Source organism: Hesperophylax consimilis, chromosome 14 (assembly GCF_061612785.1).
Source record: "Hesperophylax consimilis isolate HC1 chromosome 14, BYU_Hcon_1.0, whole genome shotgun sequence".
NCBI classification, from domain to species: domain Eukaryota; kingdom Metazoa; phylum Arthropoda; class Insecta; order Trichoptera; family Limnephilidae; genus Hesperophylax; species Hesperophylax consimilis.
In genome coordinates, this window is record NC_142849.1 from 31,976,380 (window position 1) to 32,003,434 (window position 27,055).

Genomic DNA, 27,055 nt, shown 5'->3' on the forward strand with positions numbered 1-27,055 from the left:
AGTGGTCAAAAACAAATTTATGTGTTTTTATTGTAAATTATGATGAGCCACAAAGTGAATGCTTTTTACAATTACGAAATAAAATAACATTGAGAAACTTGAGAAAATTAAAAGAAAATTATCTTTCAGAGTTTTTTGTACACTTTTAAGAAAATTTTTTGCCCCGTGAAAACGGCAAAAACTAAAATATTTTTAAATATCCTTGATGTTAGTGTAAGAGGTCACTCATACATGGCGTTTAGCTTTGTATATTGTATACAATAAACAAAGTGGAAACTCAAGGTCGGGTTTATGCCAACCATTTGCTAAATAATATATCAAAGCCCCTTAATATTTTACTTTATAAAGAATAAAAACAAACTCTTAAACAAAGGCACGTTACCTCAAAATTTGATTTAAAAAAAAGCGCTAATTATGACAACATTTTTCGAATGCTATGGTTTTAGTCGTGAGTCTGTTATTCCCCTGTGCCTTTCAAAATGATTTAAGACACCACTAGTTCCCTAGAAGGTCACCACCAAAAAACTCAATCTGAAGTTATTAAAAAGGTTGTCTTTGGCCTTCACAGGAAAATATTCTTAAAAAGTTCAGGTAAACTACGTAATTCATCTCGGAGAGGCTCCCGATTTAAAATATACAGTTACTCTTAGGTGTTTCGTTAAATTAACGAGTGTAAGTTTGACGTATTACGTACGTTTGATGTTTTTAAAATGTACCGCATTTGACTCGTGTTGAAATAAATTTATCCTCAAAATTTTCCTGCTAGCGATTAAACTGTCCCAAATAGAAGAGCGATGTAGACACCGAATAGTTATAAGTTAAATAAGTTTTGTTTTTTCATCAAACACCCTTTATGCTGCGTGTGTAAAAAACTACAAAGGGTGTTGTTTATCTATATTATGAATAATAGGGAGGTACAACTTACCCAGTGCCTCAGGTAGGGAGAGAAGTGATATTTCATCTGGTCAACGCTGCCCTGTTGTTCTTCGCTATTGTCTGAGAAGCCTAGAAAAGAAATGAAAATATTTAGATAAGAACTATGTTATTTGTTGTTTTTCGAAATTGCTTAAAGATGATCCGAAATTTTTGTAGGTGTGTACGCATGCCCGAAGGAAGATCATTTTTTTTCTTTAATTCTTTCAAAACTCGACCGATATTGCTGAATTTTTTTGTTTTTATTAGTGCCAGGAGTGTTTAGACAGTTTTAATGGTGGAAAAAGTCGAGGACGCTCGAGGAATACTTAACGTCATATCTCTGTACAGGAGTGAGATATGGAGTCGAATTAGAGTCAAAGTAATGTAGTTTTTCAACAGTAACATTTTGGTATACAGTAGTGAATGGTGGAAGAAGTTGGAGATGACATAGAAAGACATTAGCGATGGCAAAGCATTGCGGGGTGCACCAGTTCTTTCATAAACAAATTGGAAATCAATTTGACTGGCATATCCAGGTTTTATGTTATTTCTAAACAGGATTGTTTAGACAGCATATGTTACTTATTCTTTACTTATATTTATTATGTTACAAATATATTTTATATATAATTTTTTTTAAATACATGTCATTTATCAAATAATGTCATTTGTTCCAAATTATTTATGTTTGTTTGTAGAGAACTTTGAGGTAACAAAGAAAGTGATCGCTATAAAACACATGTAATGATCATCAAAAGCAATTAATAAACGATAAAGAATGATTAATCGACCCACGGATTCTTATTACGGATGCACCGAATGTGCAATTTTTTCCACTTAAACATTAATTTCAAATAATTTATTATTTTTATGAATAATTTCCAATGTAAAATGACTGGAATCTGTTCTTTATTTCATATTGGTAACTATGTATCAAGTTGAAAAGAAAATGGTGTGGGTACAAGCAAAAATAAAACTAAAAATCATTCAATGGCTCGTGGCCATTAATGGACGCATTTCAACTTGAAAGAAGTGCTCAAATTGAAAAAAAGTTAATTTAATTTTTACGTAATTAATCTTCGTCTAACAATTTTTAGACAATAAATTCGTAAAACAAAGAACATTCAATCACTCTCGTATTGACAATTGTTTAGAAACAAGGTTGAGTTGATACAAACACTTACGTAAATTAATCAATAAATTATTAGTAATGTCTAATTAATTAATTGCTTTTTCAAAGAGGGTTTCAGATGTATTATTATTAATAATGTTTATTGTTTAGTTTATTATTTAACAGCGTAAAAATAATATTGTTATATTATTATGGCAAGAGGTGGTGCTTTCCTTGAAATATTTTTCCGGTTATATCAAAAGGAAACCACTTTCCAATCCAAACAAAGTGATAAAGCAGTTTCTTACCTGGTTTTGCCACTACTCTCGTTAATGCATTCTGTACTAAATTTCTAGACACCTCTATTTTTTCATCCGCTGCACGTTTTTGTAACTCAAGTAACTTGTCTTGTAAAGGACTAGCAGATTCTTCAATAAAAACGAGCTGCTCTCTGAACCTTCAACTCAAGTACGCCCAATTATTAAATATGGGAGCTACCTCTGGGTCGGTGCCACACAATACTTGATTATGTGCAAAGGAGACATGGCTAATAGACCGATTGCAATCTCTAATGCATAATGAGAGTGTTCTACAAGTATTTTAATGAAACCTGATTTGATCCCCGGTGCACGTGCAATCTCGAACGGGCCGCTTCTTCGACTCTACTCGTAGGTGGAAAGCGTTACCGGCTTCTGTTTTTCCTCCGTCATATAATCCGGGCCTCTTCAAGACCTTTTAATAATTTATATATCCCTTCCTACATCCCCCAACTCAACCCGCCTCATAACTCTGTCTAACTGGGCGGTGACAAGCTCCCCTGCTTTAACACTCTAAAGACGGGGGCGCTTTTGTGAGTTGTCCCATATTTTCTTTTTAAAGTTAAAAAAAAATCAACATCATTTTATTTGATCATCACCAAGATGCTTTTTTCCATTTGATAAATACATATTATGTAATATATTTTATAGTAAAATTTTCAACTCACTTTAAGTAATATATTTGAATCATTAATATTAACTTGTGGGTATCGGTCTGACAAGAAAGGTATTGTATTTACAAATTCGTCGGAATCAATTAAAATGCGAGCTTCGGGCAAACCCCCGTTATTAAAGTCTTGTATCGCCTGAATGGTAGTCTTTCAGCGGGACGATATGAAAAGTATCCAATATCCATCAATGTAGCCTATTTCATATTTTTGGATGTAGTGAGATTTTTTTTTTAATAATTTAAATAAATTTTGTTGTTATTCTCACCTCCGTTCCTGACAGGAATAATATCATCTCCAGCGCTCAAGATGTCCCTGATAGTCGGTGGGTACACTGGGCGGGGTACAGCCACCTCCTCCTGGCCGTCCTGTGACCCCAGCGCCCCCAGTTCCCGCAGAGAGGGCGGAGCACCTTCTAGGGCCCCCTCGGACCGCTTGCCGTGGCCCCCGAAGCAGGAATGGCCGAATGATGAGCAGCCGCCTGGAAATAAATAATAAATAGAACAGTCACATTTTTTTACTTTTCTTCCTCGTGTTTGACATCAAATAATAAATAGAACAGTTACATTTATTTTACTTTTCTTCCTCGTGTTTGATATCAAATAATAAATAGAACAGTTAAAAATTTTTACTTTTCTTTCTCTTGTTTGACATCAAATAATATATAGAACAGTTACATTTTTTCTTTCTCGTGTTTGACATCAAATAATAAATAGAGCAGTTACTTTTTTAACTTTTCTTCCTCGTGTTTGACATCAACTAATTAATAGAACAGTTAAATTTTTTTACTTTTCTTCCTCATGTTTGACATCAAATAATAAATAGAATAGTTACATTTTTTTACTCTTCTTCCTCGTGTTTGACACCAAAGGTCCTCGAGTCACCAAAATAATACACTTAACTATATGTTATGTTGCTTTGCCAGAGTTTTCTACACTCTTTTGAGGTGGTGTCAGGATAAAATTACACACGGAGAAAAATGAGTATTATTAAGAATCTTTCCAAATTATTTGTAATCCGGTTAAAAACGGGATTAAAGGCCTCACGAATGAATTAACAGGATTTTAATTTATCTTTTATTAATTTCAATGCCAAATTTGATGTAGGTATAGAGTATAATATAAAGAAAAATTCAAGATTTTTCACTGTCCTCCTCACTAGGGTTTCCTGTTCTGAGGCGGCCTGTAATTTTATTTAAACTTTTGTATTTAGTTGAAGTTATCTTCACACAGTCTTCACAATATTTGTAAGTTGATTATCACTCTGTTTTCTCGACCACGTTTTTAATTTTGTCTTAAATATATTCATTTCTGCAACTTTCGTGTTTGATTTGTTAGAGCATTGTATAATTTCGTCATTACGAATATATTTTTTCACGATCTCGGAACACGTGTTCATGAAAATCCAAATATTTTTACACGCCTACACTGCCTACCCAAGCGGGAAGTGAGATGATTACTAGATCTATTAAAAAAATATATAATAATTTTTCTCAACCATCTGGAGTCAGTGAGACTATGGGATCCCCAGTATCAGTATGTGGTGAGACTACTACCTTCAAGTGAGGAGGAGTAGGAGTTGTTGAAGAGAAAGGTGGTGGAGTACCTGGATATTCAGATATGGTCACTAGACACGGCTAAAGCCATTTCAAGCAACGTTTTAATTTTGAATGGTGTTCAATGGTGGTGTTCACACTTTAAATTTAAAATATGTATTATTTTAAAATAAATCAATGTTGAAATAACTAAACTTAATTATATAAAATTTACTTGCGCGCGCCAGATCCGCATTGCTAGTCGAGAGCCTTACACCTCAACCACGGAAGCTGTCTTTTAAATACTCAAGATTTGAATATATCCACAATATAACTTAAAAGCAAGAACATTATTATCGATATGATTTGAAAAATACTCGGTCAAAATTATTATCGTGATTAATTTTTGGGTTATTATACCGTATTGCGCTTCCTTCTTCTTTTGCCAACGTTTCGGACAGCGATTCAAAGCTTCTTTAGCTCAGTTTCACGAATATTTCAAAGTAAATGGTGTTTTTTTTACTCTTCACGCAGACAGATTTAGAACTTGACAGTTAAAAATTTACATTTAATATAACGCCAAGCCACAAAAATAACTTTAAAGCAAGATTTTCTTTCAAAGAGTTTAAAAATAAATTTATTTTAGATGTGATTTGACATTTTCACTACCACAAGTTTTATCGTGATTTTTTTGCTGTGTTGTGCTGCCTCCTTCTTTAGCCAACGTTTCAGAGTCCATCACCATCGCACATCTGCCCTGAAGCTGTCCTAAGACTGTCCGAATCGTTGGGTAACGTTAACGTTAACTACTCGTAACCATTGCGCCATTTCACAGCGTTTTTTTTAACAGTTCCTACACATATCACGCGGGCGGTTTTTTGCTTCACAATTCATAACTTGATGTCATCATTATACCTGACTGACATCTGCATAAGGGACAGTTGTTATCTACGATAAACACCGCGTAAAGTGCCTTCGGGGTGGTGTAACGGGGCTGGCTAAATTTAAAGGACTAATGACTACGTAATCAGCAAATGAACGTGAATAATGGGGGCGAATTATGACTGTCCTTTTTTTAAAGAAGTTAATTGTTCATGATTTTACCAAATAATATTTTTTTAGGTTAATCTTACCCTAATATGTCAATATAATGAATGTTAAAAAAAGTATTTTTTGGTGTGAATTTTAAATTATATACGACAGATATATGTGCCAAAAAGCTTTTTCTAATAATTTTAAAAAAATATATATTTTCATTATATTTTAACGGTAAATAATCAAATTTGTTGTAAATAATAATAATCAAAAAAATTTCATGTGTAACCGCTCCCTACTGTCTGAAGCCAGTGAGACTATATGGCATGGGTATGTTGTGAGCCAGAAGGAGGGGAGGGGAGAGAGATGGGGAAGAGGAAGGTGAGGAAGTACCTGGCTATTCAGATCTGGTCACTAAACACGGCAAAATCCATTATTTCAAGAACGTTTCAATTCTGATTTGCTCTTACACCAGGTAGATACCGAGAGTATCTTCCACTATGAAACGGGCCGCAAATAAACCATATGTTTATCTTTTGGAATAACTTAATGAATAAAACCTCAAATGTTATATTGTAATATTGAAAATGTAAAATTTAATTATCGAAGACAAATGAAACAGAAAAAAGATAGGTCACATCTAGGACTCGAACCAAGGATCCTTGCCTTGCCGGGGCACAGCTATACCAAATGTTTTGATTTATTTTTCTGTTTCAGATTTTCATATGGGAATCGCTAATATTGTCTTCAATAATTAAACTATATGATATTTAAAATGAGTAAATTAATTCGCAAAAAATACAAATAAAAATTGAATAAATAAAATAGCACAAATCCGAAGGTATTAGACATTTGCTTAGGTCAGATTGTTTCGGAGAATATGAACAATTCTTCGAATTTCATAGTTAATTTTTTAGTGCTATGAAGTATTTTTTCAAGTTCTGTTATTATTTCAGTTCTGTCAAGTAACTAGCTTATAATGATATAATGACAAATTTTGAAAAGGATTTTCACAGAACCCGAAAATGAACGTTGAAATGTGATGACTTGTTCAAATTCTCAGAAACAACCCGTCCTAAGTATAGAAAATGTCTGTGTGTAGCGAAAAGTGTTTCGAAAAAAAATATTACCATACAGTTTGGTTGGCTATTTTAGTCTGGAATCCTTATTCAAGTTTTGAATGATATCAAATATAAGCCAGTGCCGATGATGTCAATAGCACAAGAACAACAGACCAAAGCTAAAAAATCAGAAAATCGCAGTCTATAATAACATTTTTTAAAACATTCTGTGTTGAGAACAAATGAAAAACAAATATTTTTTATTATTATTTGTTGGGCTCTTTCACGTTTGGTTTAATTTAAAAAAAATAATTCAAACATTTTTTTGATTTATCCCCAAAACAACGCACCCAATATTGAGAGCTATCGAAAAAACATATTATGCTTTTTCGTGTTCGGTTTAATTTTCAAAATTTTGTTATATATTTTTCTTCATTCTCCCCAAAATAACACACAATAAAATTCTCAATTGTGCCCATAAACACTGTATTAACTTAACTTATTTGTCTATTCTCATATATTTTGTAATTCTTTACTCTGGTGTAGAAGCCATTGGTTTTGAAACATGTAAATTATTATTATTCAAAAATGATGTAAACAAAGTATTTAATTTATTTATAAATAAATAAATGTGTTGTCCTTAAAAGGGGGTTGAAAATAAAACGTTTTTAATTGAATAATTACTTGATGTGAATGCTAAGCGGTTCCTCCCACGTAATTGGTTAGTAATAAAATGATATATGATAACCCCAATTAGATCAGGTGAAGAATGTTGGCAAATGGGACGTGGGCTGTGAATCATTTATAAATAATCGTCACGAATATTCGGAAAAATAATAACTGTATCGGGTGAAACAAATAAAATTCTTTGAACACTGCTATTGCCAAAAGAAATTCTTCTAAATTCCGATCTTTCATTTTTCTTCTCTCCTTCGTTTGCGTAAGACCCTAATATATTGGAACTAATATCTATCAGAACTCAAGACTTGCATAACATATTATATCTCTAGATCCTAAAGGAGGGACAACCGTATATTTAGAGACCTTGGGATTATTTATATTCCAGACTATTAACTCCGTGGTATTTGGGCAAAACCTCATAACTGCTTTTCGATAATTTCATGACCCCTCAAGCCTTTGGCATATTGACCGTTATATATATTAAAGACACTATCCGTTTTAAGTCGGAGATTGTGTTTGTATTTTCGCTTTGCATTAAAAACCTAACAAAATTAATATTTTTGAACGTATTCGATTAGGAACTGTTTTTGAATGGTGATGAAATTGCTTTCAAATTTTAATACTAGAAATAAATACATACTTTTTGAAAATAAAAATAAAAATGTATTTAAAATGGCTCACCTTGCGATTTTTTGTCTACAAATTGAACTAAATTTATAATTAGCAAAAAAACACCTATTTTAAAAGGCTAATTGTAAAATAATAATTATTTATAAACATAATTTCCACCTCTCATTTTTGTCGTCTCAAATAAAAATAATTAATAAAAAAATCACATAATTTTTTTCCTCTGATTGTGGTCGGAATCTTTAGATTCATTGATGTATATATTTTATTTATTTTGTGGTTAAATTAAATATGAATATAAAGCATGTTTTTTTCTTTTTAACATCGTTTACTTAATATTTCTCACTAATACAGTAAGGGAGATACAGCGATTTCTCTAAGACCATATTATGAGCTATTCCCGAAAGCGAACAATTTGATTTTTAAATAGAAATCCGTTTAAAAATATATTTAGAACTGGTTATGGGTTATTGCCTGAAACTGTATTTTAGTTGGTGAAGGGCAACCTGATTTTAAAAGCAACGATCTGATTCATTGCGCTTGTTTCCAAAGATGATTTCTGCCACTGAGCTTTACAATTAGAGGCGCCATTGCTTACTAACATCTCGTCGAACTATTCTGAACCCGATAAGCGTTGTGCGTAGACCGGACTCTGTAGATTTGGTTCGAATACGGTCAGAGTGTTAGAGGTCAATTGGAGGTAAAAAAGTGAAACCTATTTTTTTGCTTCATGTCTCATCTAAATATAAAACATCAACGATGTCTGTAGAAAAAATGCTACCATTGGCATCGGGTCATTCGCCACTAGAAGGTTCAGAGAAACATAAAACGGAGGTGATCTAGATAAAAAAAAAGACTTTTGAGAATTTCTAGTATTATCCTTATCTCGTTTTCTGGGTTCTTCTTCTCGTTAAACCAAACACGTAGCAATTGGTACCAAGCGAATATTTCTACCGGAGACCAAGGAAGGAAGATGTAAAGTTGTAAGTTGACTCTAACACATCCTCTGCAGTTTTTTATTATCATCAGATTTTGCCAAAAAAACTGGAGTGACCATTTTCCATAAATGCTTTGAATTTGTGTAATTTTAATATTTTTTAATATCTGGGCGCATTGATGTAAAATTGAATTTGTGTAATAAGTTGAATTTTAAGTATTGTTCAAATGATGTTGAAAACATTTTTTATATTGTTGTATTTCGACGTTTTTTGTGATATTTTGATCAAAATGTCATTTTATCTAGGAAATAAAAAATAAAATATATATTTTTATATCTTATGCATTTGCGTAGTAAAGTATATCGTGTACTTACGCCATTATGAATGTGAGAGTTTCCCTTGCATTATCAACTACTACTTTTACTGGTTGGACGTTATCAATGTAGTATATCGTGTACTTAAATACGCTATTATGCGTGTGAGAGTTCCTCTTGCAATATTTAGTAAGAAAAGTGGTTTTCTGTCATGTTTATAGTATTGTTATATATAGTATTGATATTTTAATATATAAATACATGTTTAAATCGTTTTGTCTAACGAAAGTACTGCTCACGCTAAGTAAATACCAATATATTTTTTTACTTTATGTTAAATTTTGATAATTTATTAATATTTTATCTTCTTTATTGGCATACCCAGTATTTCTAATAATGTATTCAAATATCGCGATGTGCGGCGGACAGGCGATACGTACAAATACCGTGATTTCATTACGCGCGTTCCCGATACTCCCCCATGTACGTACGCGTCTTCCCTGTGTGTGTGCGGTAACCGAGTTGTGTTGCCTATGCCAATAGTTTAACGTATTTATGTAAGAGTAGTTATTATTAAATTCACAAATGTAACGTACAATAATTGGGGTCCTTCTGCGTTTAGATTTAATAGGGGTTCATGTTATGAAATTATCATGGTTATTTAGTAAATCAGTACAATTCTCCCGCCTGGAACCCACATTACAATATTCATGTACAAGCTATTGAAGGAATACAAAATAAATTCTTATGTTTTAAAATGGTCATTCAATTTTTTTTTGAACTACGATTTTTTAAAAATCAAATGAAGATGTTCAAATTATTGGAACATTAGCGTTACTAATTAAAAATAAATCTAGAATGTTGAAGTTTTGCATCAAAACAAAATTAAAAAAAAAAAAAAAACGTAATTTTTTGTCTTTTTGACTGTACGTTGGTCATGTTATTATTTTAATTGCTTAAATTAGTCATACAAGATACTAAAAGGTACAATTAACATTAGGATGTTAGGCAACACTTTTATAAAAATAAATGTACGTTACGTGTCGTTAGTTTACATAAATTAATTTCTTATTTTATTTTGTTTTATTTTATTTCATTATAATATCTCGTCAAAACGTGTTCCACTATTATCGCACGATTAACAGTGTGCGGGAATCAGATTCAGTAGTTTCCGGTCAAATTGGAAAAATTGAAAGTAAAAAAGTAGGAGCATGTAAATATGCATCAATGGGGATAGCCTGAATTCTCGACAAATCAGTTCCAATTTTGAAAAATGTCAGGATTTTATCGGTTGTCGAAATTCTACTAACACTTTCAATTTTAAAAATGAAACTTAAATTCAAAGCAAAAGTTCTTCAGTACATTAAATCAGAGTTATAAACAACAATCGAAATTAGTATTTTTAATTACGAAGCTAAAGTAAATACATACTGGATTATTCATAAAGACAATATTTTCATTAATCTATTGTCTCATATAAAATATGAACTGATGTTTTCTTCGTCACGAATTTAAATACGACGAATGCATTACAAGGGAGTGACATGATTACATTTCTTGTAAGCTTATTCGTGATCTTTTCTGTCAAATAATATCAGTAGCATGAAAGGATTATTCTATCATAATATGAATCCTTTCGGGATATTTTGGTTAGAAAAGCGACCGTGTTAGAGATAATACCCCGATACGGAACGTGGTTGAGAGTTGGGATTCTCTTCAATGAAATACACAATATTATTCAATTTTAAACGTGACCTTTTGAGAGGTTCTGTGAATAGGTCGTGCGAACATAGTTCAAGAATGGCTTCAAATACAATGTCAGTTATAAAGTTATCATCTTGAAATCGAGCGGTAAGATCCCAGGATCAGCATTTAGAGATCGCATGTTAAAATCTTCGATCGAAATTTATTTGATTAAGTTGTGTTCTGATATCGTCATAACACATTCGTATTTTACTGAAAGTTTATTACGAAACCTATCAATACATTCGTTAAGGACCTGCAATGCCCTTTTTAACCGGATTATGCATAATTTGAAGAGGTTCCTAATATATTAGCAATATTTAATATCAGTTATTTTTCTCCTTGTAGTAAAATATTTTTCTTTTTTTGTTCTTTCCAACATATTAATCAGAATCGTAATTAAATGGGCATGTTAAAAATAACAACGTAGAGATACATTTTCAATAAATACAAATTAGGAACATAGAGATACATTTTTCAATCAATACAAAATAACAACATAGAGATACATTTTTCAATTAATACAAAATAACAACAAAGAGATACCTTATTCAATTAATAAAAAATAACAACACAGAAATACTTTTTCAATTAATAAACTTAAAAAAAAAATTACACAACTTCCTGATAAAACATATTGCTTTTTTATTAAGAATCTCTTCAAATTATTCGTATTCGTGTTAAAAACAGGATTGAAGGCCATTAATGAATACATAGCAATCGCAGGTGTATCAACACCATTATTATTTAACAAGCAGACAGCATTCTGCTGATGTGCTTATCCTGATTTCACAATATGTTTAAGAGTAATTGAGTATTTTTTTTAAATTAAAAAGAATTTAATTTAATCGATCTTTAAATTGGTTTATATTAGTAGAATGATGACATGTTGTGGAAGTTTTTTTTGATTCGGATACAGAAGGTGTTTCATTAATTAATTTTGAGTGTCCCGGGAGATTTATATTTTTGTTGGCGGTGAAGATTTCTTGGATGCCAGGGCAACTATAATGTCCGGATAAAATATTGAAAATCTCAATCGAGTCAACCCTTTTTCCTTTTATTGAACGTTTCTAATCTTAGTATTATGTATTACAAATTTATTAACACTTTATCAGGAAGAAGCCTGCAGTCCCGTTCTTAGCAAGATTACCAATAATTTGTTGAGATTTTTAATAAATCAGCATTACTCATTTTTCTGCGAGTACTACAAAAATTACAAAATTGATCGAATTAATAAACTATACCAATTAGTATATTTCACACCCCGATATTTAAAATAAATATTACGATCAATAGGGTAGGAACGCATTTACTTCTATTATTATTTCTTATAAATAATAATAATAATAAAATATTTTTTCGTGCGTTGATGTCAAGCGCTTTTCGTATAACAGGCACCCTCTTGAAAATATCATAATTTTATTACTTAAATGGAAAAATAATAACAATTGTTACAGTTCTCGGATGTAATAACTTCAATATTAAAAGAACATTAGTAAAAGTCGTACAACGTTTTAATTCGTGAATACTTACCTGGAGTCATTAGTATCTTCATGTTTAAAAATTAATTAATATTGTCTAAATTGAAAAATAATTTCGTCAGTATTAAAAAATAATTAACGAGAGTGATAGCGACCTTAAACGACGTTATTGTAATAATAACATTATCATTTTACTTTACTTTGAATGCAAGGGTTGAGAAATCAACCCTATTTCTATTTACTATGAATATCGTAGAACGACGTGTATTTATCATAATTTGTGAAAGTGCATTTAATAATGATAATTATTATTAGGTTCATTCATTTATTTGAAAGAAATGTTTCACGGAAAATGAGTATTGCAAATTTATTAAAAATCTCTTTAAATTATTGGTTATAGGGTTGAAAACTGGATTGCAGACCTTAACTAATGAATTGAAATGTTTCCAGATAAACTTTGAACGCGTGTTCGTAGATATGCGATTATTTACGCATTTCATCATGATAAATTATCAAAGCAAAAGCAAATATTCTGATGTTTCATGAACACATGTTCCGACATCTTGAACAACTAAACAAATACAAATTATAATCCACTCTACGACAAATACACAATAACATAACTGCAATAACTTCTGTTTAGTAGAAGAAAGCAAAACCGAATTAAAATACCTAGGCATTGCAGCTGATCAATGCCTAAAATAGTCCACACACATAAACATACTCAAAGACAAAGTGAGGAATCTTACAAACATCTTTAGATGTCTAAGACATATACTTATGTACTCATTTGATGTACTCAGCACGCTACATGCACACTTTGATGTACTCAGAATTACACACTTTGCTTTCTGCCAATCAATAGTACAGTACTGCATTACAGGATGGGGTGGAACTTATTTAATATTTTTTTAATGATAGATTAAGGTTTATAAGACAAGGTTTTTTTATGCATAGCACATATAGCAAATTATTATATGCAATTATTTGTAATTGTCGATTGAAGTACTAGTACATATTGAATTATTTTTCGTGTTGGAAATAAGCCGACGTAGCTCAGTGGTCTAGAGCCCCTGACTGGACATCAGAAGGTTCGGGTTCAATTCTCGTCGGCGGCATTTATTTTTAATCGGGAGATATTTTCAATTTGTGTGGATATTTCAGGCGACTAATTATTGCTTATAATAATTTGTTACAAAATTAATATAAAAAATAATTCTATTTAATCCGTAGTCATATTCATTGGAACTTATGTTTAAATAATTAAAAGTCAGAAAAAATAATACATTATTTATACTTCTATCATGCATTATTTCAAATTTTCAAAGATAATTTTCTAAATATAAATGCACCTTTTAAAAACAATAGATTACTCAAAAAAACGTCAATACTCCCAACTCCGAAATGTAAAAAAACAATGGGTCAATTCAGCTATAAATATCTGGGATTAAATTTTTTAATAAACTAGAAAGTACCCGAAATATAAATAACATCAAAGATTTTATACTTCAATTTAAAAAAACACACTGAAAATATAAACTGAACACTTTGGCATATTACACAAGAATTAACGAACAAAATAACACATCCCTATACACACAAACCTAGTTTTACTATGGTGGTACATCTTGTGTATAAAATTAGGTGAAATAATTACTATAATTCTGTAAATTATGTAACATTATTTTTTGTACATAATTTTTTATAATAATAATAAAAAATCTAAATCATTCAGCCATAATTGTATTTCTTTTACGTAGTATGACATTTTACTAGTCTTTTGTATTTGTTTTGGTAGAATATTAAATGTACGTGTTATATTATGTGTTTGCATTAATTTTATATTAATCACGGGGTGATTACGGATACATTATTAATCCTTCTATATTAATTATTTTTCCAAATTATTTTATTTTTAAATATTTCATGGTTTGCAGGATAAATAATTTGCGAATATTGAATTTGCGCCCCTGAGGTGATATTTCGAAAAAGCGGCGCTATACAAATATTATTATTATTTTATTTTATTTGTTTAATAAGTCCTTGATAAATGTACTTTTGAGATATTTGTAGAGAATAAATGCATCAAGCGCACCATCTCATCCTACAATACCGAAAAGTAATATAGTTATATTTACACCGCGTTTATGAGTAAGGGTGTATAAAAATATATTTTAATTCATTGGTTTCATATCTATTTTCAAATTAAATTTTTAACTACGGTACAGAGGATCGTGTGCTTAAATCAGCAAAGCTTTTCAGTACTACATATAGTATGCACTCAAGTTTTAGGTGTGATTTTCATGGTAATGACTGCATACATATTTTCGTAGAAATCCAGCTTAAGAACTTGTTAATTTCTAACAATGATAAATGTCTATCCCCGTCAGATGTGCCCAGTGTCCACGCGTGCGTGTTGTTAATGTAAATAATGGAAAAAGCCTGTCACCATTTTTTGGTGACTCGTTAACAAAGTAAACTAATCCCTTTAGGTCAGAAAATAATAATTAAAAGACATCAGGGACTTCTCAATTCACGAAAGCCTTGTGTTAGTGGCGTGTGCTTAATACGGATCTTTCCACCTAATTTAAAGCTCTTTGTTTTGGTGATGGTCTGAAAATCATACCGCCAAAAGTTGCCTAAAAGAACTGAAGTGATAAGCCGATAGTATTGTGTAGGGGCGTGTCCGTAGGCTCGAAGTAACTACAATTATGGGAGACATAGAGGACTCAATTTTGCCGAGCGGTTGTATCAATCTGTTTGAGTTGGACGTAAAAGCGTGCGGAGATTCGTTGTACGCGATAAGATTGCGCGGCCATCAAGTTGAACGGTTGTACCGCCACACGGTGGGCTGAAAATCGGCTCTCATAGACATAGAAACTTGAATCTTCAAGGGTATTTTTTTTGGCTAGAAATGGATTCTGCTGATCATTACTATGCTATAAAATGTCGTACGAAGCAATTGCGTGTACAAATGAAGGAGTTATAATTTTTTTAAGAAAATTTGTATGGCGCTGACATTAAAAATGAGGCTATCTCTGGAATCATAAGGTTGGCCGTTCTATCCTTACACACAGATAATACTACTATTTGTTTGTATTTTTTTGACATACTTCATATTGTGGCGCAAGGTGCGATTTTTTTTTTTAAAATCCTAAAGTGGAAAAAAAATCTTTTTTTTGTTGATGATTCATTTTAATGCTTAAATGCTTTACATATGAGTATGCTTTGTCTAGTTTACAATATTTTATTTACACTACAAGCCAAAAAACTGTGCACAGTGAGCTGAAAATCGCCTTTTATAGACATAGTGACTTGAATTTTCAAGTGTATTTTTTTTGGCTAGAAATGGATTCTGCTGATCATTACTATGCTATAAAAATTTGTATGAAGCAATTGCGTGTACAAATGAAGGAGTCATCATTTTTTTAAGAAAAATTTGTATGGAACTGACATTAAAAATGAGGCTATCTCTGGAATCATAAAGTTGACCATTATATCCTTACACACAAATATACTACTATTTATTTGTATTTTTTTGACATACTTCGTATTGTGGCGAAACTTGTGATTTTTTTTTTTTAAATCCTCAAAGTTGAAAAAAAAACTTTTTTATGTTCAAGATTCATTTTAATGCTTAAATGCTTTACATATGAGTATGCTTTGTCTAGTTTACAATATTTTATTTACACTGCAAGCCCAAAAGCATTTAAGCATTAAAATGAATCATCAACATTAAAAAGGGTTTTTTCAACTTTGAGGATTTTTAAAAAAAAAATCGCACCTTGCGCCACAATATGAAGTATGTCAAAAAAATACAAATAAATAGTAGTATTATCTGTATGTAAGGATAGAACGGCCAACCTTATGTACTCTGATAGAGATGCCTGGAACGAAACTCCTTTGATCCTTTTGGAACAGTTCAAACGTATTGAACGAATAAAAACGTTAACAGTTAAATTTGTATTCTTTTAGTAGAGTTATATGACTGATTTTTTTTTAGTTCTATAATTCATATTTTTGCCCACCTTTGTCTTTTTCTTTTTATACTAATGATTAACCATGGCACTTTTGTTGTTTGATAAAGTAGGAGGCATACCACAATAAAATCACCATCGTGTCGTCTGTACGCAGCACTCAACGGTTGACAGACAACGGTTGAACCAAGCAAATTGAGTTTTCCTTGGGGGTTTTAACCCTCACATAATAACATTATTCGGACTTCAAAATACCGAATTCTAGAAAACAGATTATCAATGTAACTCGTCTCTGAGGCCGTAGGTTGCTTCGAAAGGTCTCATTTAATTTGGCCACATCTGAGAGGTTTATTTTAAATTTGTATTGGTCCCATTTCTAGGAATTTTACGTTCTGTGTCTAATTGACAGGAACTAAGTACAGTTTCACTAATCATATTTTGAGTAAAGCTTTTTCAACTTTGGTTCATAAAATTTGTTCATGAAAGTTAATCAATCTCAGATATTTTATATTGGTCATTAGTGTTTTATAAGGGTGACTGAATATTGTATTGAAAAATATTAATTTAAATTTACCTTGAAATTTCATTTTTTGCATGGTTAGTATATGTTCGTTATTCTATTAGACACAGTGGTGGATTTATAGACCTCTTAGACCACCCAGATCACATAAAATAAGGTTGAAAAACAGTTGTGACAGAAAGAAAAAATAAAAGTTTATTCACTAAAAAAATATAATAGTTCAGTCGCTAAAAAAATATAATAGTTTATTCACTAAAAAAATATTATGGAACTACAGTTTTTTGGAAGACTCTTCTATAACATTTAGACTCATTTTATCCATCATTAAAACGTTCTGCATTTAAATAAAATACTATTTATAAAACAATATTAATAACCACGGGTTTTTATTAATTTTCACACACCTACCGGTTTCGCTTCAGTCAAGCTTCATCGGGATGTTAATTAAAAACTAAGACAGATACTCGGCTTATATATAGGAGGACAGAGAGAGACAGAATATGAAAAAATGATGTAAGAGTATATACTAGACAGAGACAAAATACATGAAAGAGGAGACCAAATTGCTAATTGATATGTGAGAAGGCGAAAACAATATATAGGTGTGATAATGAAAAAACACTATAGTTTACATAATAACAAATTACAGAAAATAATAATTTTACAAGAATAAATATAACAATAAATTTAAAGGGCATAAGAAACACAATGTAACATAAATATAATATTATGTAGTCACAATATTACTAACACAGTATCCCCAAAGATGACACTTTGGGGATGCTGTGTTTGAGGTCTTTTTATGGAAAGGAAGTTCTGGGAAGGAACGTGGTATGAGGGTTGGGAAGGAATCTGGGAATCAGTCTTTCCAGGAGGGACGGACGTTTGAATTCACTCCTCCCACTACGTTGCAAGACAATGGGTCGAGAGAGAGCCCGGCTGGAGAGGTCAAACGTTCTCCTTCACCAATACGACCCGCCACGCAGTAGGTGGGCAAATGCATTCGCCGCTAACGGTTCCATAATAACTCAACACAGCGACAATTCAACACACTTTTAAAAAGTGATATAAAGTCATTAGAAACGATGAAAAAAAATTTATTTTAACCTAACCTAACCTACATAACCCAGTTGATAAAGTTTTTGTTTCATCACTTTCCACGACTTTATATAACTTTTTAAAGAAGCGATGAATTATCATTGTGATGATTTATCCAGTTACCCAATTTAACATACATTTAAAAAGTGATATAAAGTCATTAGAAACGATGAAAAAAAGTAAAATTTAAAAATAACCTAACCAAACCTAACCTAACCTACTTAATCCAGTTAATAAATTATTTTTTTCATCACTTTCCATGACTTCATATAATTTTTTTAAAGATGTAATGAATTATCATTTTGATGATTTATCCGGTCACCGTTCCCAATAGTGAACAAACCAGCCTGAGGTAGGACAATTGCAGGATTTGATATTAAGATTTCCGATCCACCTTATTTGCGAATATATACTTAACAATCTCATATGTATTGCATGGACACATTGTTTTCTAGGGTCCTCTACCAAACGTAACATAATGTTTCAGTTTCGTTTCGTTGAACTGTGACGAGATGCCGATGATATGATGGGCACCAAGCGATCATAACCCGATCTCACGTTCCCCCCCCCCTAACGTTGTGACGAAGGTGCAATAATTAATGCGCGATGGTTTTTCACCCCTACTTCAAACCTTGCGCACTAATGAAGCAGATTTCCAACGCCAAGCCGTTTCCTGTATCTCGCTAAGAGTTAAGCCTGTTTGACGAAAATACACCTGAATAGCCTATTTAGTATTCACACTATGCGGATTACTTTTCGCGGTTGGAAATGACCTTTTTTCATTAATTACAAGAACTTTATTACCCCCACCATAGGAATGGCGCAAAATGCGTACAATGAAACGTTTCATAATAAAAATACGAAGTTGTTTACACAAACAAATTCTTTGTTTATATGACGTCATGTAATCTTAGAAAGTTAATTATTTATTTTCGTAGAAAACAATCACAATCGCGAGGTTTTTGACATCACAAAGACAACGGTGGCAGAACTATAAGCGCTTTGGCTCTACACAAAGATTTTGTAGCTCGATAAAATAGCATGGCCAAAAAAAGTTAATATACTAATTTATTACTTAAACTTCGTTCCAGTATGGTCAAATTTTCTATCATGCCCTTCTGAGACACCACTATTTAGAATTGAAATGTTTCTTGAAATGGCTTTAACCCAATATAAACAGGTAAGTACAAAACCCAAGAAATAACAACAAACACGTAATAGAAACACTAGATCTCATGGTCAAAAGCTTATCCAAGAAATAACTACTAATACAACTTTTGGGCAAAAAAGCTTCTTATATCATAGTATTAAACTCTACAATAAAATACCACTCTCACTCAAAAACCTCAACATTATAACATTTAAATCTCAAATAAAAAGCTGGATACTTAATATAGGGAGATCTGAAATAGAAAATTTACTGATACCAAACACAGACTAAAACCGAATCTACTAAACTGAACTATACAAAAACACACTATCTTACTTATTTTAAAATTATTTAAAACAAATTATACTACATGAAATATGTTAATAATTAAATTCATATGTTACTTTGTTGTAATATTAATTTCTTATAATTAAATTATAATATGTAAATGACATCCTCAGCAAGGGAGATCCCAGTGAGGATATCATTATCTCTATATGTTACTAAGAAAAGAAGACAATAAATCATTATTATTTTTATTATTATTGAGAGAAATCGATTAAACACCAATTTAAGAATGTTTTATCGATTTTTACCTAAATAATATATTTTGATTTTCGAAGAATTTTCGTTGTAATGACATCATAATATATATTCGTAATTTACTAAAAGTTTATCAGAAAATGTGTTAATTCATTCGTATTCTTGTTAATTCTTACCTTGTCTTTGTGTTTATGTGTATATCCCTGTTTGTTCTTCTTGTTTGTTCCACTTTACCTCCCTTCTTCTATTTTTGTAGTGTTTTGTATTTAAAACCTATTATGTTATATTATTATTTATATTATATTTGTACTGTTTCGTATGTGACACTAATATAATTGTTATATCAAAATACCAATGTAAAATTGTACCTATTAACTCCCACATATGTATTGAAAGTTCCTCACGTCCTACAATGAGTTTTGTAAATCATTGGAATTGCTTTAGCAAAAAATTAAAAAATCATAATAATAAAAAGGTCCCTTAATTCCGTTTTTAACATGAATTACTAATAATAAGAAAAGATTCTTAGTAAATTAGTAATCGTCATTTTTCTCTGTGGGCCTTTTGAAAATTCGTTTCTGCAAGCAGAACAGCTAATATAATTGACAAATTACCTAGCTCTCCTTCGATTTATTTACTGTGCAAAAGATACCTGAATAATCCTCGGCTGGCTAAGTCCTCCATCACAACACAAGCAACATTTTCGGCTTTCTGTGGTGGTAGTAGGAGATTTTCAAACATTGTTGGGTTATTCGTAACCCGGGAATGTTTGTCTTTCTTTAAAAAAAAAAAAAAAATGTACAATGTAAGTTATAAAATTGTGACCTACGCGGATATGACCCATTTCTGGAAAATCGTCAAAACATTCCTATTCCAGGCTTATCTCTTTAGAGGAGTTTCCAGTGTCTCAGAAACAGCCATAATATAAAATCAATGCCTTTTTAATTAGGTACTTAACTACTATTTTTCCACCTCGAAATCTAAAGTATTTTATTTGTATGTTACTCTGCAAATATAGATGCTCTCTGTCTTTAAAATAATAAACAAGAATAAAAAAGTAATATCGTGAAAAAAAAGAGTATATATTTACCTGAACATTCCCTTTTCCTGGAAATGATAATTATTACGAGCAGTTGGGATTCTTGTACGTCACAATAATTTCAATTGAAATATATTTTTTTAAATTAATGTTTTGCCACGTAGTGCTTACGCCTAAACCAAAAACTGGAAGTTAATCTCCAATCAGCAATAAAATAGAAGTCAACTTTCTTCCACGGTGAAATTATAATAAATTTAATATTTAAAAATAACAGGTTTCATAAATTTTGAAACAAAAATATGTTTTAAATATTATAATTAATTTATTCGTGTACTCCATAAAATGGGTATGCACCAATATATTTCGCAGATCGCAAATTTGAGGTACATGTAAGTATAAAAGGTCATTGGGGGGCAGTTTAACTATTTAGTGATATTTGTCAAAAGATAGTTACTGAACTGTCTGTAAGTGACGTTGAAAATGTTGATGGTCAATGCAGAATTGTTCAGCACTTGAGTCGCTCTGCATTCTGATAGTCCTCGCTTTATAAAAAAGCACGGAATCTCACACAAGTGTACTTGTTAGGCACATATAACTTTATCTGTTTCAAGATAAGTGGATTAAATATAGTTCCAGAGATTATTTTTTAGTATAAATATGCTCGAAATACCATGTCTTTAAGTATTTTACTTGCCGAGCCAAGAACGTTGTTTTCATTTCCAAACCCTAAATTATGGCATATTATTAAAAGTTTTTAAAATATTTTTCGTCGTGCTTCTAAGGTTTAGAAATCGATCATTTTTGTGCAATACTGTTACGTGGCAGATAGATATATACATTTATATATCTATCAAAAGCAAACGCTGCTGGTTAATTTCTGAAAATGACAAGAATTTGACCTATCACTATTTCAAAAGCTTCCATTCATACCCAAATTAAACCTTTCAATATTGCTTACAAAGAAAACTCGTTAATTCAAGGAAAGGAAATCGACACTACACAATCCACTTGCTTACATCCGACAACAGCCTATAAATGAAAAGCTTTGGATTACCACATACGATGACTACCATTGATCGTGCCATCACCTCGTGAATCAAAACCGTATGCGTAGCACAAATGTTATTCTAAACACAAAAAATCTCAAGCAGAAATACATGTTACCGTTTCCGAAATGTAAAAGACACTTTGGTTCAGCAGAACTACTAATAGTTATGAGTATATTTTTAAATCACTAGAAAACCACTTCCAGAAAATGACTATAAATAATTTAAAATGATGTTAATCCTAATATATCGATATTAAAACATCATTTTTAAGCAATAATTATTAGCCTGAAACACCCATGTAAATTGAAAAAAATCTTCCGAGAGAAAAATAACAGTACATTATGAATAACTTTTCGGGTTTTGACACCTGACCGGCAATCAGAAAGCCACGGGTTCGATTCCCGTCGGCGTCATGTATTTTTTGTCATAGATTTTTCAATTTATCTTTTCTGCTATGCATAAAAACCCTTGTCTCTTAAACATTAGTATATCAGTAAAAATAATGATAAAACGGTATGGTGCCAAGGATATAAAAGTTATCGCAGTTAGAAATAATTCTTCCCCAGAATTTGCGCTTCTAACTAAGGTGAACGGTGACCAAGAGATAAACATAACTTACTTACAGAATGAAACAGTCCAGTAGGCTCTATTCGTGCATTCTTCATTTCATTACCGTTCTCTCGTTAGACTGTGCGCTCTGCAACACCAATAAGCCCGTTGATGGAAATCTCAAACAACCGAAAACGCGGAAAGAATGAGGAAACGATTAAAACTAACCGTGGAAAAGATTGGTTTGAAAACGTATTGATTTGTGTTACGTCATAATTAAAATATTTACTATACGAGTAATAAATGCGACAGAAAATCGTTTGATTTCTTGGTCCCAACTCTTCCCAACCCTCTAAAGCCAGTTAGGCTGTCGCATCCCCAATTGTGGTATTTTGTGAGGCTGAAGGTAGTAGATAGGGGAAAGAGATCGGGGAGAGGAAAGTGGGGAAGTGCCCAGCTATTTAGATCTGGTCACCAAGCACAGCCAAAACCATTTCAAGCAACGTTTAAATTCGGAATTCTGAATGGTGTTCTTACACCAGGGCGATGCTGTGAGTGTCTTCCACTCTGGAACGTGCCGCAACCGTACTTTATATTATTTTTAATGTCTAATTTGTGAAATATTGAATTGATTTGAACCCGCGTCCTTCGGATCGCACGTCGAGAGCCTTACCCCTTGACCACGGAGGCCGTCACTAATGGGTCTTTTTATCATTCTTTGATTGGTTGGACTATTTTATCTGTAATAATCTATCTTTGACTCATATCCATTTTTTTATTGATCGTATTAACTCGGTAATATTTTTTTGAAAGAGTTACGTTTGTAAATGTCATGGTGTTATTTTTTTTAAATGTGTTCCTGATTTTAATAATTATAAGTTTTGTCCGTTTGGAGGAAAATAGGATTGTGTATTTGAACCAGTATGAAAAAATAAAAGTATATAATTTTTCTTTGGATTATTTTCTGTGGGAAAATTGGTCGCTAATGTACATCAATAAACCAGAAGCGATGGAAGACTTGGAATCTATCATTTGCCGCGTTATTGACGATAAACGGCCGCAGCTGATCAAGAATTAGACTTCCAGATTGCAAATCATATTTAAACAATAATGTCATAAAATTATCTATCCAATAAAGCCAATACCATGGCCACGAATTTTATGTGTTTTATTTTTATTTATTTTGTTTTATTATTTTTATTTCTTGGTAGAGCAATCTTGCTAAACTCATTGTAGGACGAGAGGAACTTACAATACATAGGTAGGAGTTAATAGGTACAATTTTACATTGGTATTTTGATATCATAATTATATTTTTCCCACACAAAACAGTACACAAATAGAAAAAAGTAGATTGAGTAGAAAAAACAATAAAAAAACAAAAAAGAAACAGACAGGGATATACACAGAAGCACAGAGCCAAGGTAGGAATTTAAAAGAAGGTACTTACCCACTTATACATTGGTAAAAATAGATTATGCTCGATATTTAAAGTTCTATACCTATATAAAAACATTTTTAATATACTATGTAGATATGTTTATTTTTTTAGTATTATGAAAGTATAATAATGTTATTATATCCGTCCAAAAGTTATCCTAAAATTACAAAAAAAGATTGTAGAGAATTACCGAAGGTATTATTCTTACATTAAAACATTGTTTTCATATTGAATATAAAAAGTTCTCACTGAATACAATTAACAGCTAATAGAAAAGTTAAATTATGCCAATCTTGGATACCTTTTAGAGACAGTTTAAAATACTCTATAATATTAATTCAAACTTACTAATCATCAACTTATCAAAGCTTAAGCTTTTATATTAACTAACTAAGCTTTCACTTTGTACATTTAAAACTTATATAGAAGAACAATATCATTTAAAAATACAATAATGATCTTCAATATTAAGTTTAAAATAACCTGAGCTTTAATTAATGTATAATATTGTAAGTTTAAGCCTAATGTAGAACCTTTATGAAATTTCTCGCGGTAACGATTTAATCAGGCGACACGAGAAGCCTTCTCACATTTGAAGTGAAATGTTGACTTCTTGACTCAAAAACTTCATTAAAATGTAACCAGCGTAATCAGTTAGCTAACCCTTGACACGTTATATGACTTTCTCACCCAAAAGCAGATTCAAGTATTCGTTTAATTTCACCGCCCAGACCCCAAACCTTGATATACCTGAACTCAAATACTATTTTTCAATTTTAGCTTGATTTCTAAAACAGATTTTTTAAAAAAGCAATTATGCTTAAAGAGTGACTAAGGGTACTATTGCCCTGTATGTTGTAAATCTTAATATATTATTGGTCTTAAACAAGACCGAACTCTTCAATTTTACTTATGTTTCACTAATCATATGATAAATCAGTTTCATTATTGTTAAGGAAGATGCTACCTCATCAGTCAATGATTTTATTGTTTTGTTAATCACTACTTCTATTCCGAACGCGGAACAAGGCAGTTCTTTTCGAACTAGCAGGATTGCTGAGCCGTCCTTTATCTCTATGTAAATTGTTCCATGGAAAAAAACTCATACGAATATTTTAAACCGCAGTGTTTTTCTTTACTGAAGTGACCTGAAATCTTAACAACATTTTAAAATTATATCCAGTTGTGCAGATCGTAACATGGTTGAAAATAAATACTAAATAATTTTCAAGAATACTTTAATTTATATCTACTCTGTAAAATAAATAAAGAGCCCCAAGTTTATTATTATTATTTTTTCGGTAAATAAAAAAAAGTTGATCATATAAATATATATAAAAGAGAAAGCATGGGTTCGTTCGTTCAAAATCTTAAATCTCAGAATCTGTGACAAGTAAAAAGATGCTATTTTATTTTTATAAAAAAGCGCCATCTGTTTGACGTAAAAGCAACACGCGCTATTTTTTTCTATATGCACAGACAGATCGAGCCACGGAAACGCGTGGTGGGGTACAGCTAGCATATAATACAAAATTTACTGAACTCGATTTGGCAACGCAAATGATCGACTCTCACTAGGCACGAAAAAATGTTTTAGAATTGTTAGAGGGTAGAAATGGGGATTTTTCCAACTCTCTTTGGTTGAGCACGAGAAACCGATAAATAATTATCAATTTTAATAATGTTAGATATCTTTTGAAATGGATAAATTTTAGGCTTTCATGTTGATGTTTGCAACAATATGTTAAATTCAAATTTCCTTGAGGTGGGTAAGTTAATATTCAAATTAAAAACTGAAATCGTTTTTATGTAAAATATACAGAACATCTCATTTATAGCGGGTTTGTTTCATTGCTTCATTGCTTCGTTGCTTCGTTGCTTCAATTCAATACAAACAAAACATCAAATGATTAAGATTTTTTTAGGTACCCACGTACTTTTTTTATGATGTCCTTTGACCGGTGTAATTTACTCGTATTATCTTTTTACGATGATGTAGTGAGTAGATTACGATTTCATTCTTGCATCAGTCATAATCTAATAAAAAATTACGTGCAGATGATAGATACCTACATGTTACCAATACACTGTTTACTTAACTTCAAATATGATGTAGATAAAAAAGTAATTAACAGATTTCGGAACATTATTAAAGTGCTTCGAAAAACAATTTATCTCGAGTCCTACCTTTAATTAACTTTCAAGGGCTATTAGCAATATAGTGCATTACATTAATGTAAAGATTAAACATTTATTAGAATATTAATTTAAAGATTAAACATTTATTAGAATATTAATTTTAATATTTAACATTTATTAGAATATTGTTGAACTTTGTTTCACAAAAGGGTCTATTTATTTATTTAATTAGTATACAATTTTGACATATGAATCATTTGTGGTAGATTAAGGACGGGTTTTCACAGAATTTGACCAATTCATCAAATATTCAAAGCTGATTTACAAATATAGTTTTATTCAAGTTCTGTTATTATGTCTTTATTGGCCAGTTGTATTAAAAACCTGAAATAGTAACATAACTTGAATACAACCTTCACAGAACTTAATCGACTTTGTAATTTGATGAATTGTTCAAATTCTAAAAAGTAAACACAAAAAGAGAGAAAAAATGCTTTGTTAGATGAACAAGGTTTTTTATGGAGGGTTTTCAGTGACTTCTATGGCTCAAATTCTTAATTCTTAGTTTGAGTAGGGTTTTTTTCAGTAACTTGAATGGTTTTTTTTTAAATATTAGTCAGTTATTTCTCAGATAATTCTTCAAGAAGAAGAATTCAGAATGTAGAATTCATAGGCTTTGTAGTTATTTTTAAAATTAATTTGTTTTATATTGGGTGGGAGTTTGAATAGTTTGTTATATAACTGTAAAGTTGTTTTTATAAGCAATAATTATTAGCCTGAAACACTCATCCACATTGAAAAATCTCCTGATAAAAGATATATGACGCCAACGGGACTTGAAACCGTGTCCTTTAAAGTTAAAAAATAAAAGTTTCTTTATCCAAAAGTAGTAATACCCTTGAATATATTTATGTTGTCCATTTGGTTTTCTCTGGTTGAATAACTATGCAAGTTTATATTTTTGGCATAGATTTTTTGTGTGCTTGGAACGTCGAACTTTTGTATTTCTGGTGAGCCCCAACCTATTTTTCCACATTCCAATTGGATGTACAATGTGTGAGGTGTGCAATCAATGAAGCAGTGCAATATTCAGAATGTCCTTATCATATTGGGGGGAAAAGCATA

General features: G+C 31.2%; 1 protein-coding gene across 1 annotated transcript in view; it reads right to left on the reverse strand.

The window, feature by feature from the left end:
• Window positions 1–27,055, reverse strand: part of LOC149418197 (neuropeptide CCHamide-2-like) — a 75,875-nt gene that overhangs the window by 1,845 nt on the left and 46,975 nt on the right. Inside the window, exons 4-5 of the mRNA XM_089639362.1 lie at window positions 3,280–3,492; window positions 926–1,005 (exon numbers count right to left, since the gene is read on the reverse strand). Of these exons, the coding sequence (XP_089495488.1) occupies window positions 926–1,005; window positions 3,280–3,492 (293 nt within the window). The remainder of the gene's footprint in view (window positions 1–925; window positions 1,006–3,279; window positions 3,493–27,055) is intronic.